Source organism: Limulus polyphemus, unplaced genomic scaffold, assembly GCF_000517525.1.
Source record: "Limulus polyphemus unplaced genomic scaffold, Limulus_polyphemus-2.1.2 Scaffold693, whole genome shotgun sequence".
Taxonomy (NCBI): domain Eukaryota; kingdom Metazoa; phylum Arthropoda; class Merostomata; order Xiphosura; family Limulidae; genus Limulus; species Limulus polyphemus.
Window position 1 is genome coordinate 374,627 of NW_013666303.1, and position 14,005 is coordinate 388,631.

Sequence of the window (14,005 nt, forward strand, 5' to 3'; positions counted from 1 at the left end):
TGTGTTCGTTTCATTTTTTTATTCAGAAGTATTCTTTATTTAATTCAAAAAGGAAAAATCGCCAAAAAAAGGAAACGGTCGGGGAGGCTAAAAGTGCATTTTTGTATTTGGCCTAGGAAAGTTTACGGTAGTACTTAATAGTACGGATCGTCATGAAATAAAATGGCGGCAGCTATAGTGAAATAGAAAGTTTGAGTGCTACAAAAAGTATTGAAATTTCAAGGCAATCCATTATATATTTGGTCATTGTTATGTGTGTGGCCACCCAAAGGAGATTGGAGGTACCACTAGTGAATGAGGTCTTCCTGCCAGAGCTTTCTCATCAGCAGGAGAGACAGGTGTAAGAAGATAAAGAAGAGAACCTGTGGGGCAGACACAAGCTTCTCCACCTGGAGAGATGTATTTCTTGAATAGTATTGGTTGTGGAGAACCACAGGTTTATGCAGATCTAGGAGAGAAGTTTCCAATAGTAACTCATCATTACTTCACACAGAAACAAGCATTTTCCAAAACATAAGCTCCCTGGACACTAACAAAATACCATGCTCCTGACATCATAGGTGCCTCAGCCATTTGCTGGAGAGATACTACTGCAGATCTTGCTTCTGCAGCCACAAGTCCTTGTTAGTGCAGTGAAGAAAATATCTCCTCCAACATTCAAGAATACAGCTAATAAAAACCTACACCACTTCCTTATACATTTCAACAGGTCACTGCTTGGAATGGCTAGACTCAGGAAAAGATGGTGCAATGAAAACACGATGCTGAGCCTTGACAATCAACAACACATTCAGAATGCTACAACATCAAATGATATACATTTATGTCCTGCATTGACCTCAGCCACTGGACACAGTCTCAGAGTACCACCAATACATCTTTGTGGCTAGGAAGACTTTACTACTTGAAAAATAGAAAGGATTTTAGTGAGACACTGACTACCCTGTCTCACGATGTCACAGCATTTCTTTATGAACCCCAATCACTGCATATGCACCTCCTCTCTTCTTGGTCACAAATTACTCTGATCAGCATCTGTGATAATCAACACTGATTAATCTCGGGACATTCAGACTGAGTATTACCACCCTATACTCATGCATGCAAAAAGAGTATCCAGTAGACGATAAATTATATCAGCTAGTTTCCTCTGTTTCAGTTCTGTGAACAAGTCAATAATGGGGACATAACTCTCATTATGCTTGGCAAAAACTCTTGGTCCAGAAGAGGTTTTTATTAGTCCTTGGAGGCTGTTTCCCCAGTTCAAATGCAGCTTTATCCTCTCCTTTATTGGCTTTACATGATCTTAGAAATTGCTCTTTCATGACATCAGTTTACAAACTTTACAGTACTCAAAATAAATAATGAAGTACCTTAAAAATAGACCATACAGAAACAAATCCTAGATCATGGCATCAAAATGTAACTCAATGAAATACCGATATTCATATTCACTGATCTTCTAAAGAAAAGTATTAAGAGCTGCAAAAAGCAGTATATTAAGAAAATGTTTTACAAATAATAAAATGAAAATGAACACCAAAAAAAGAAGCAAACTCAAAAAAATTAACAAAGCAAATATGATGAGCTGGGATTACACTTTTATTGTCTTGCTTACTAATGATCTATATTACCAGAACTTATCAAACTTCTTGGAGCAGGAGACATCTATACAAGATGAAGAATGAAGCAAGAATTGTGGTATGTTGCACTGTTATACCGGAATGGAAGTTCCTAGTATATCCCAGTATCCTAGATTATCTAAATCAACAACCATTCCCACTGTACATTTTCAAGACAAATAAACCTAGTCCATACTAAGTTGTACCCATCTCTGTACCACTTTTCAACTTGGGAAGTGTTCAAGTTTCATGGATGGAATGATACAGAAAAAGACCAAGTGAGTAAAAGCCTTTAAGGGTGGCTGCTGTGGCATGCAACCTTTCTTACAGATAGAGAATTGGTGCAAATTTACAACCTTTCACATCCAATTTTACAAGAACATTAACTAAATGCAGATTACCTGCATAAAGTTTTTGATTCACATGGATGTATATGAATAAGGATATATATATTCTTTTATAGTTAGGAAATGATGAAATGTAGTAGTTTTTCAACTATTACTGTTGGAGAGTGTTGGGTTGTTTCACCAGTTTAAAACATGTATTGTACAACAGCTGAATCGACTCCCACATACTGTAGGAGACCATGACAATAGCTGTTCGAAAGAGCATTTACAATCCTCACATAATACCCAGAAAATAAATCTACAGGTTGGTATACACCAGGACCTGTAACTTTCATTATTTCTTTGAACCTTTGTAACAAACCTGAAAAGATAAGTTTCTTCTTAAGGATACTGTTTACAATCCTTGCACAGAAAGAATGACATCTAGTTTTTCACATCCAGTTGATGAAAGATATCTGAGGTATCACTAAATCCATTATCTGCAACAACCACATCATTTGGTGATGTCCAAGTACTTGTACACATTGTAAATTTACTTTAGGAATGCATACTTGGCATTTTTCTGTATACACATATACATGCCATCTAAAACTAGGATGGTAAAATAATTTTTCCATTTTGCAAAAAAGATCCCATGCAAGAAAACACATGATTAAATGTGAATTTTGGGTGATTGATAAATCCAAACACAAGACACAAAGAAGCAAAACTGGCCATCAAAGCATAACAATCCAAGTGCATTGCTCTCTTTATAGCAGTGCTATTCTTTAAACCAAGAAATATATACAGGATTCTGTTGGATAATCCAGTATGGAGATTAACAAGGAGAACTCCCAAATAGGTTTGCACAATCTTACATGGAAGATTCCTGATGGAATCTTGGGACAGGTCATCAAATTGGGACATGGTCAATCCAATCAAATTATTCACCATCAGTTAGTTTGCAAGATCCATCAAAATCTTGTTTGCTGTTACATGTTTAAAAAACAAGTTCTGTTACAAGTGATATATTCAATCATTTTTGCATCTATCACATGGGATGAAGTGGATACAAACTGCTTTTGTCTAGGTGACTTTTGCAGTGCCAGACTTCAGTAGTGATGATATTACACTGCGAAACAAATTATTACGTTTGTGCTTCAAGCGGTGCAACAATCACAGTCAGCTCAGTATGTTTTAGGTTTGAGCAAGTAACACATTTGGCAAGACTATTACCTGTTAACCTGATTTCAGTTTCAAATGCTTAGGGCTTGTACAACCTGGCTTGCTCAAAGAAGCATCAGAAGTGGAATATAGAGAAGGAGCATAGTTTGGATCACCATCTTCTGGAAGAGAATCATTAGGGTACATGGCATTTAAAATAATAGTTACTACTGATGGTATTTGGTGCAAATGACATAATCCCCAACAGGAATATTTTCTCTCTTTGAATATATCTTCTTAATTTATCATTACACGGTTCTTATATATGCCTTCTCCCTTAAGTCTCACACGTTATGTGGCATGCAACACACCTGTATTCCTTCAGCATGGCTGAACGAGGGCTTAGTAATATTTTAAACAATCATCTTTAAACATTTAGCATGTCTAATAAGATAAGCAACACACTAAAGACTATTGTTGTTTAAAGAAGATGCTCACTTTAAAAAAAGAATGCATAGAATGGAAATGAAGTGAAAATAGTTTACACTCTCAGACTGAACATAGTTAATGAATTACCAGTACAACTGAGATAAGGAAAAGGTGTGGTTTGTTCTGAACATTCATGTACAGCTACACAAGGGCTATTTGCACTAGCCATTCCTAATTTTGAACTGACAGACTTAGAGAAAGCAGTTGGTCAACAGCACTCACAACCAACGCTTATACTACTCTAATTCAATAGCTGATTTAACCATCACTTTTGCTACATAGCTATGACCCCAAAATGTGTGATATTATTTTCTGTGTGTGACAACAGAATGTGAACCACTATACTTTGCCCATGGAATAAGATGAACAACACACAATGGTCATTAGTAGGGGTTTGTATGTATCTTTACAACTTATTTTCAAACTTTTGTTTTCAAATAATTAGGTTAAATTAATCTTGACTACCTATTACTGTAAACAATTATAAAAATTTAGGTTTCTTGAGAAACAAACTTATATTTCTGTTGTTTTTTTTTCAATTAATTTTCATAAAAACACAAGCAGTTTTGGAATATTTTACCCAATCAAATAACATGCAACTCCTTATAAGAAGGAACTACAAAAAGTTCCTGTTTTTAAAAGTTTTGTTTAAGTGAATCATTTCCAAGAGTTCAGAAACTAAACATGACACATCTTGTGTTTCACATTTTTATACAAATTAATTACTAAAAATATCATGTAAGTTATAAAAGCTACAGACTACACGTGATTGTAAGAATTGAAAAACAGTGTAAAATAACCAGGAAGTTGTTACATGTATATTTAAAGAAGAGAAGTCAACTTCAAAAATTTTATTTTCAAATTCTAAATAATTAGTGATTTTTGGGCTTCACAACAGGTCTATCACCTTGAAGAAAAAATATTTTGGTAACAAAACATTCAATTATTTTAAAGAACCTTTCAATTTAACCAATGAGATATTTTCATAAATTCGACTTTATATATTTGTTTGTTTGGTAATGTCAGTGATTTTAGTTAATAACTTTTTTCTGATGGGTTCTAATTAAAGATGGTTCAACATTTACAATTCAGATAAGTTAATTACTGATACAGAAACCAGTAATAAAAATTTATAACTAAGAATACAATTTTTATATTTAAGATGACTGCAATATAATTAATATTAACTTCTGATCAGAGCAAGCTATGCATTTAGAGCAAAACTAAAAATACTGCCACTTGCTAATTTGTTTTCACAGTCCTCACAGTATCGGAATGAACTCAAACTTTTGACAGAGTATGTCTTTTGTGTAATTAATTAACTACAAAGTTCAAATTCAACATAAGCTATTTATTTTAGATTCTAAATGGAGTTCTGTAATGATATAAAAAGACACTTTAAAGCAAGATTAACTTACAAACAAAAACTTGTACTACACAACCAAGCAGTTTTTAACACAAGCAATGCAAAATTTAGTGATTTTAGTTTATCCCAAATTATATTTCAACATTCAGAATGTCAGAACATAAACTAAAAAACAAACAAATATATTCAGGTAATCTAAACTTGAATTTCACAACAAAAATAACTTTGCAGAAGACTTATTTTATAACAAAGCAACATTATAACAGTTGAAAAAATAATACATATAAATATCAAGCATTCATATAGATTGAGAAAATATGCTAATGTTAAGTATAAAGAGCTTTGACAACAGATATTTTGATACATGTCATTCTTGTTCACTAGTGAGAAACATCATATGCTAATAAACAATGTAAAGTGTAAATAATAATAATTGTTTTGTTATGCTTTTATTTATAACTTTTAGTCAAAATACAAGATTGCTAAGTATATATAAAAACTATTTTCAGTTATGTGAAAAATTCCTAAATCAAATCTAAAATTAATTCTCTTAAACAATACTTATCCAAAGTACTGCATATTAAGGTTATAATAACAAACCATAGAATACAAATTTCAGAAGATAATTCATAAATCTAAAACTAATAGTGCTATTTCTTCCTGAGATTGAAATCTCATTCATTAATCTAGCTTTTCCAAAATAGGAGAGTGAGATTATTAGGTCCTCTTTCCTTTACACTTTAAGTTAAAACTTGACTGGATGAACCAATTTTAGAACAAAATAATTAATTATTAAAAAATATAACAATTACTATGAAAATAAATTAAACATTATTTAAATTTATCCTGTTCTACCTAAGATATTTAAAATAGTGTTGTTTTTTTTTATTATTCGAACATCAGTCTAGCATACTTCTGATTTCTATGTAAAGTTTAGATGGATCTGGTTCATTAGTAGAAAATCACTTGTACATCAATACAAATTCACTTGCTTGTTTCACTGAATGAAAATGAATATGGAATAAAAAAAGGGTGAAAAAAATATTCCAGATGTCACCAGTCTATTTAAAATAAAATATATAAAGAGTATATTTACTCACTTTCAATGAGGAGTTGGATGTGTGATCTTTCTGGAAATTTTAAAACAGACAAATGCACTTACCTAATTATTATTCTTTATCTTCAAACTAAGAGTCAGATAAAAAAATTTCTTTTAAACAAAGATTCACACAAGTGCAACTAAATTTTGTCCTGCTTCATTGGTTTCCAGTTAAATTGTCTTTTCAATTATTCACTGGCTTTGATCTACTTATTGTCTTTCAAACAATACAGTGCATCTATCAATTGCTCTAAATATTAGAAAATATTTTTTTTTACCTACAAAATTGTTCACAAAAAACTAAAATCTCTCATTTAGTGAATCAACAATTTTGACAACAGTATCACCTTTAATTAAATTTCTTTAGTTACGCAAATATTTGAGATTCCTCTAATGTTTGCTCCATATGATGCTCTCATTTTATAAAGGCTGTGTCTAGGTATCCAGGAATGGGAGTGAGCAATTGGAAAGTAAAGTGTAATTGGCTGAAAAGTATGATGCCATAAGTGTACTCATCATGTTGTTTGTTGACCATTTACTGTCAATTTCTGTCTGATATTCTGTCCTCCATGAATAGACCTACTCAATAAATGAAATTAGGCTTTAAATTCCTCTAGTAAGTTACAGCTTACTGCACTGATTTTTTTGCAGTCTTGTTTACTAATTGTGTAAATTTTTGTATCTTTATGAATTTACTGCTGTCTATAAATCTTATGATTTTAACTTTCTCTCTATAAAGAAATAATATTTTTCTACCATATCCATAAAGGCCTATGTGTTGCAATGTTTGCATACTTCAGTACTAGAACCACTTAGTGTTCTGGTTCACTCCAAATCCCCTCTTTTAGGAAAGCAATTATATCAGAAAAAAAGTACATTCTCTAACACAAGTTATATTTTTTACAGTATTCCAAAAAATAGTCCTGTTTCCATAAGCCTGGGGGCTGCTTCTAATAGAAAAAAACCTGGATGCTAACCTTAACCATTTTTGCTTCCTGGCTTCTTTCTTGGATGGATTGACATCATAAATTTCAAATAATCACATGAAATTTCTGGTTATCTTCCTCACTCTTACTCCCAAGCACCCAGACATAGCCTTTAAAAAATATTAAATTTTGAGATTTTAAAGCAATTTTAAAAATAACAATGATCAAAACACACCATTTATAACAATAACAGTTTGATATATTTCACCTCTATCCCCCCTCTTGTATATAATGATTTGAGTCAATGTTTTGTTAGTAACAAGGATATAAACCACAGGTGAAGATGGCTTTGAGAGCACTAGCATACATTTATTAAGAAAATTGGCTGTTGAAGATTTATTAGTTTACAAGTTCAACATAGTTTGCTGGAAGCATGCCAGTTTGTCCTGTACGCTGCACCGTGCCTGTCATCCATCCCTCATCGATGGGAGTACAGTTGATAATTAGGTCACCATCCATAAATGTAACCTCATCGACATCTGAGGCAGTGTAATCGTACATGGCTCGAAAAGCCCGCTTAAAAAAAAGAAAAAAAAAGATTTCTCACATACTATCAACCAGTTTTAATAATTCAACTTATTGTAGCCAGTTCATCAATACAGTTTTGTTCTGTAAAAATAAAATTTAACAAGTTAATTCTAAACTTGTAATTTGCTTTGATAATTATGACCAGCATATAACAATATAAAGAAATTGGTGGAAGCACACCAGCAAAAAAAAACTATATATATATATATTCTTCACTTACATGACAGACTGACAACAAATTTTATCCTTAAAAACAACAATTTGCCATTTTTTTTTCTTTTTAAGCTCTTATTAAATATAAATAGCTCACAATCATATTTACATTATTTCCTGGTATCAATTTAAAACTTGTAAATAAAGAGCAATGATACGAATCCTTTACTGCACTGTCAACATGTTCATAATTTAAAGGATTTAAAATGAGTAACTTAAAATTGCCAATTTAACACTATCAAATCATGTTAAGGCTTGCTCATATTGCAAACCATATGAAAACATAAGGCTAACATAAATATCATAATGTAATGTGGCCACTCATCTCCTCAGGAAAGTTAAAGGAGTTTCAACTTTTTTGGTGGAACATTATAAAATTGGCCAATCAGAAAAGACCTTCCCCTATCTTCAAAATGGCTGCAGCTTCAGTGTTTAAAATCGTATTAAATTTTTTTTTTCTTATTCAGTTCATGAAAGTTCACCCAATTATTTATGTTAAATTACAAAGAAGTTGTATTATTTATTATAAAGAAGTTGACAAAGCATTTTTGGGATTTACAGTTTATTTCTAATACATATGCATATCTGAATATATCTCTGACCCAAATACTTTATTCATTTCTTTGTTGCCTCTGTCTGATCATTTCCATAAGTGAAACAAATTCAATGGATATAATGATTAAATGTTATCATTGTGACCCATTTTCTGTTGACTTCATTCATCTTCAAGTGTCTGAATAGTCTGAACTGCACATCATTCCATCAAACATTGATATGTCATTGTTATCTTTCTTATGCCTTGCAGTGTGAACTAACCTTTATAGTTGAGTAATAACATGTGAGCTTACATAAGTACTAACAACTGTGGTCATTCTGATAATGCTTCATAAACCAATATAGCAATACATGGTCCACATTTTATTGTACAAAGCAGAATGAAAACGATATAGTCCTATGAATTGGGATTATTGATCCATCAGCAAAAAACCTTTCAGCAGAGATTCAGGCTACAAAAGTTGTTTAATTTATTTTGTGTAGAAATTAGTTCCCAGAAATAAATCATTACAATGTAATGATGAGAATTATACACATTTCCAAATTTTTAAGTAATCTTTACATATTAGTCATGCTAACTATATTCTTACACTAGTTTCAGAATGACAAACACTATCATTACAACAAAAATTTATGATAATATTTTTTTTATTGTTAACTTTGCAAAACATTGCAAGATTCTGTAATAAATAAACAATACAAATGATTGTTAATGGTTATATTTATTTGACACATTATTTCATAAAAAACGTACAGAATTGTACACCTAATTTAATACTGTTTATAGTTTTAAATTATTCATATAAAACAAGAAATATATGTACCATGTCATGCATAATATTTTTGTTTCTAGACCACTATACTACATGAAAAGTACTGTTCAAAATGGACTGGTTTGAGCCTAAACCAAAATCTCCACACATAAATGATGCAGTGTAGATTAAAAAACAACTTACTTACCCCATGTGACTGTTGTGAAGGAGAAACACCTAAGTAAAAGAAGTAAAATTACATAATCAATACTTATTGAAAAAATACTATTAAAACAAAAGGTTTTCCCATCATAAAATAATCTATAAGCTGATTCGAAATACAGACTATTTGTAATTCCTTTGTATTATATGAAGTCTACTTAAACCTACAACTGAAACAACTCTTATTTCTTGGGTTGATCACATACACACACAAACAAATAGATATATATTAAGTTATAATGAAATGAATCTATAGAAAAAGGTATAAAAAGATATGCAGTCAGTGTAAGTTCTTTGAAAACCTTGAAATTGCCAGTGGTATTGGCCATGATGTATTTCCCCAGTTCAAGTAACTTCAAAAATCTGAAAAGCAATCTTTCCTTCATAATTTAATCAATGAATAACATTTCAAATAAATTTAGTAATTTTGAATAGTTTCATTTGAGATATTTTTTTTACAACTACAAATCACTAAACAATTTACTTTTTGCCATCAAAATCTTACTATAAAGACAGCTAGAAATTCATTGTAGTCAGTGGACTAAAGGAACATAACATTACTAACCACCATAAAAGTGGGTTGTGGTATGGGTTGTGTCCGGTCGGAAGCCTGAAGCTATGGAACCATAATTCTCATGCATAGGATCATAGTCAGCAATTGATCCAATCTTCCGTGATGGAGCACTTTGTACTGTGGTAGTAATTAAAAAATTGATTATGTCACATGTTATGTGTTGACTTTCCAGTATTTGTTATGGAAAAAAAAAGGAATTGTGTTAAGTACTTAACTGTTTCTTTATCATTCACAATATTTGTAATCTATAATTAACTTACAATCTTATTTGGCCCATCTCTTTAGTACATGGAAAATGAAATTAAATAATATTTGATCCCAAAATTGTTTAAATCTGTGTTAAATCACTACTTCTAGATGTGCTAAAGCATAAATAATTTCCTGCTGAGTCTTTTCTCCAAGTTTCTGTCTTTCAATGAAGTAACAAGTAAAACTCAAATGTTTTACAAAGTTAATACATAGAATGGAAATGAGTTATCAAAGCACAAATAAAAATCTGATGTTAGTGTTTAAACATTTTCGTCAGTTAATAAAAATTATGTTGTAGATATCACAAAGATGACATAGCATGCAATTTTAAAATACAACATCCATCAGCATTATGTGTTAATACAAGTATATGTAATAGGTACAAAAATAATTTTGAAATTAAATACTTTTAAGTTTGTGTTGTTAATCCTAAGTTAAATCCATACCATACATAAAAAATAACACCAAGTTTAAACTTAAAAAAAAATTAGATTTAGAACAAACTTCAAGAAGAGAGCAACAAATCCATCTCTCTATACACTTATATTAATAAATTACTTGAATAAAAGAAAAACAAACCATACATTTAAAAATAAGCTAAATGGTAGATATTACTTTGATGACAAAAAATCCATATAACTAAATACCTTCATGTTTGGTGTTAATAAAATACAAGTTCACTTACTATAATTTAAAACACAAACATTGATTTGATTTGAGATTCACAAAGTAGTATTAGTCTTGCATAATACCATGTATTAAAGCAAAAACATTAACAACACATGTAAGATATTATTATTAAATTATACAATCTAGCAAAGTAAGTGATGAGTCATGATCAGATAAAAGGAATTAAGATGCTTAAGTTGTTCCTTTGGTAAGTACTCTTTCCCTTTGTAAACAATATTTGATAAATTAATTTAGAGTTCACTGTCTGTATGCAAAAAGGCACATTTGTTTTACAGTTTCTTGAGGTATTTGAATACCTGGACCTTCTTCTGAAGTGTAGATAACTGTTGACTGGAGTTTGGAAGAATATGGGGAATCCTGGACTTCTTGCTTTGTAGAGGTTTCATAGGCCACACCACGTGAAGAACGTGGATGGCTTCTCTCTGGTGGAAAGGCACTTGAGGCTATATAGCAAACACACACACACATACAAGCATAAAACACACACACAAGAGCAGATATGTTCAAAACACTGTTGCAATCACAGACTAACAAATCAAGTGACATAAAAAAGGCTGAACAACTCAAACGGTAACCTTCAATGACTGAAACATGCACTACATGCAAAATACTTAGCTTTTTCAGACAGAACCACAATTATATTGTTAGTCTGAGGTTTTAAGATTGTTAATTTATATACTGCATGTTAGAGATCTTAATTTTATGAAGGGGGGATTTCTGATTTATTTATTTTTTAATAGTGGACACTACCAAATAAATTTATACCATTTATCTTAAAGTTGTTCTTCCTTCAGTGTAAAATACTGTCTTCTTACAAACTTCAATTATTAATATACACAAAATAGACAAGTGTGTTGGTTATTGTCAATATACCAAGTTCACAAGTTCCATAGCGTTATTGACCAGTTGCATTCTATATTTTTATAAATCAACTTTAAAAAAGTGTGCATATGAAGTATACTTCATTAATGTACAATACAGGAGGGGGGGGGGAAGAGTTAAAAGTAACGTATAGAGAACTTGATGGTTTTAGCCTAGATTCTTTCTGGTGTATAATGAGTAAACTTTATTAATTTAAATAAAATGGTGAAACATAACTTTGATTTTCAATAACCTAAAATTGATGGATTGTGACATTGAAAAAGAAACCATAACTTATAATTAACTTTAAAGATTACATTAATATAAATAACATTTGAATGAATGTTCAAATTATAAGTCAGTTGCACATTATGCCTATGCATATAAGAAGGATTAAGTTTTTACACAACAATTTGACATTTACATTAAATATTACTTTTACAGGTCCAGTAACTAGTCTCACAACACATATTGTGATACACAAGTCATGATACAATACACAATTCCTTCCACATATCTCTGTTTAAATGACTAAAACATAATTGTTACATTTTTAGATAGACACACAGAGCTATTTCAAAATCTAAAAACATACATTTACTAATAAAAAATAACCACTTACTTAGGTTTAAAGAAGTTACAATCTCTGACCCCCCAAACATACATTAACAAATGTTAATTCTAGTTATGTAAATACAAAGTATGACAGCTCTTTACCTGTTTTTCTTTACAATTCCTGCAAATTGACTTCTAAATGAAGCTGACTTATGCATCAAACATGTTCAATGTATTCACCCTGTATATTTGACATGTTTTTCACAGCTTACACACACTGCTAGTTTTGTCAAGCCTTATTTTTTGTGGCGAGAGAAAAACCCCAACTTTCCACACAAATGATTAATAAAGAGCTTTGAATTCCAGGTTCTTGATTTTTTACCTCAACGTAACAGTTGTAACTATCATTCACTGCATGCCATTGCATGCTACACAAACACATTGCATGTAAGTCAGGGAACCAATGATGAAAAAGGGCTCTAAATATGGTTTAGATATTGGTTGACACATCACTGTGGAACTGTAAATGGGTAGAAGTATTAAAATTAGGGTGATTAAAGAAATTTCAAGGAGGGTCAAAATTTGGTACATGCTTCCCTCATGAAGGAGAGCTGTTTATTTATCTCTTGGCTTTGAATTTGTTGAACCAAGATATTTAGATTAACTAACAAGGGTTAAGTTAGTAAGAAAGAATATTCCAACAAATAAACTTTATAAAGGGGAAAGCTTAAAAAAATGAGGGTGGGCGGGAGACCCACCAATATCTCTTAGTTGACAAAGTGGTTGAATTAGCTGATTTATATAATATATCTATGTATATGATGGGATTTCTTCATTAAAATTAGCTGAGTTGAGTAGATGCACAACATTAATCAAATAATTGTCAAGCTGGGAATAGGTTCTCTGGTCTGAGGAATGCTTGTCATGGAAAGTCCCCAAAGGAACACAACTTGAACTTGCAGTTTGACAGTGCCTATAAATTATAAGTATTGCTCACAAATAAATACAGTTTCAATGAAATATCTAACCACATCCCATTTTTTAAATGACTTACACTGCTTTTTATTCACAAAGAAAGAATTTGACAGTACGAAGTTCTTACGGACAACTCATCGTTTTCATATACATATTCAAATGAGCAAACTTTCAAATGGTTATGTGGATCCATGCATTGCAACCCATTCTTCCTCTACCATCTCTATTTACTAAAGGTTGGGAATATAATGATAATGAAGCAGCACCAAATTCAGTTGTAATGTTAACCATGTGTATGGTTGTATGAAGAATTGTTGTGATTGATGTCACTGAAAGAAACTTGGGATGCAAAGAACTGAGGCCTGCAAATGTGATAGTGATTGTGAAAATTTGCAAAGGGAGGATGATGAAGTGGATTCTGAATCGGACTCTTAACTGGACTAGATTATTTCAATAACATTTTCAAAACCCTGTCTGTACAATTTGATTATGAAGAGTTTGGAAGCTAGTAGAACATTATGATTTATGTTGAACCTTGATAGTGATGAGGGCATTCTATTTGCTGGTTTCTGATAAACTACTTGTTGAATCACATCCTATCAAAGTGTGAACTATTGGTAGGTATCTACAGACTTTCTTTCCTACGGATTATGCAGTAAATGGATGGCAATATACCTTTTCATTAGCATAATGCCAGTAAGAAAGAACAGTTCACATGCATCAATGACATTATAATGATGACAACATAGCATTGGTATGTCACTACTGGAAGAACAGAA

General features: G+C 31.3%; 1 protein-coding gene across 3 annotated transcripts in view; it reads right to left on the minus strand.

The window, feature by feature from the left end:
* Positions 1–4,931: 4,931 nt before the first annotated feature.
* LOC106460018 (LIM and SH3 domain protein F42H10.3-like) overlaps positions 4,932–14,005 on the minus strand; it is a 36,143-nt gene continuing 27,069 nt past the window's right edge. For 2 of the 3 annotated variants that reach the window (XM_013919698.2, XM_022386613.1), the window contains exons 5-8: positions 11,132–11,278; positions 9,888–10,013; positions 9,309–9,337; positions 4,932–7,568 (exon numbers count right to left, since the gene is read on the minus strand). In XM_013919698.2, the coding sequence (XP_013775152.1) occupies positions 7,392–7,568; positions 9,309–9,337; positions 9,888–10,013; positions 11,132–11,278 (479 nt within the window). In that variant the 3' untranslated portion in view covers positions 4,932–7,391. The remainder of the gene's footprint in view (positions 7,569–9,308; positions 9,338–9,887; positions 10,014–11,131; positions 11,279–14,005) is intronic. The other variant, XM_013919700.2, reaches the window with a different exon arrangement.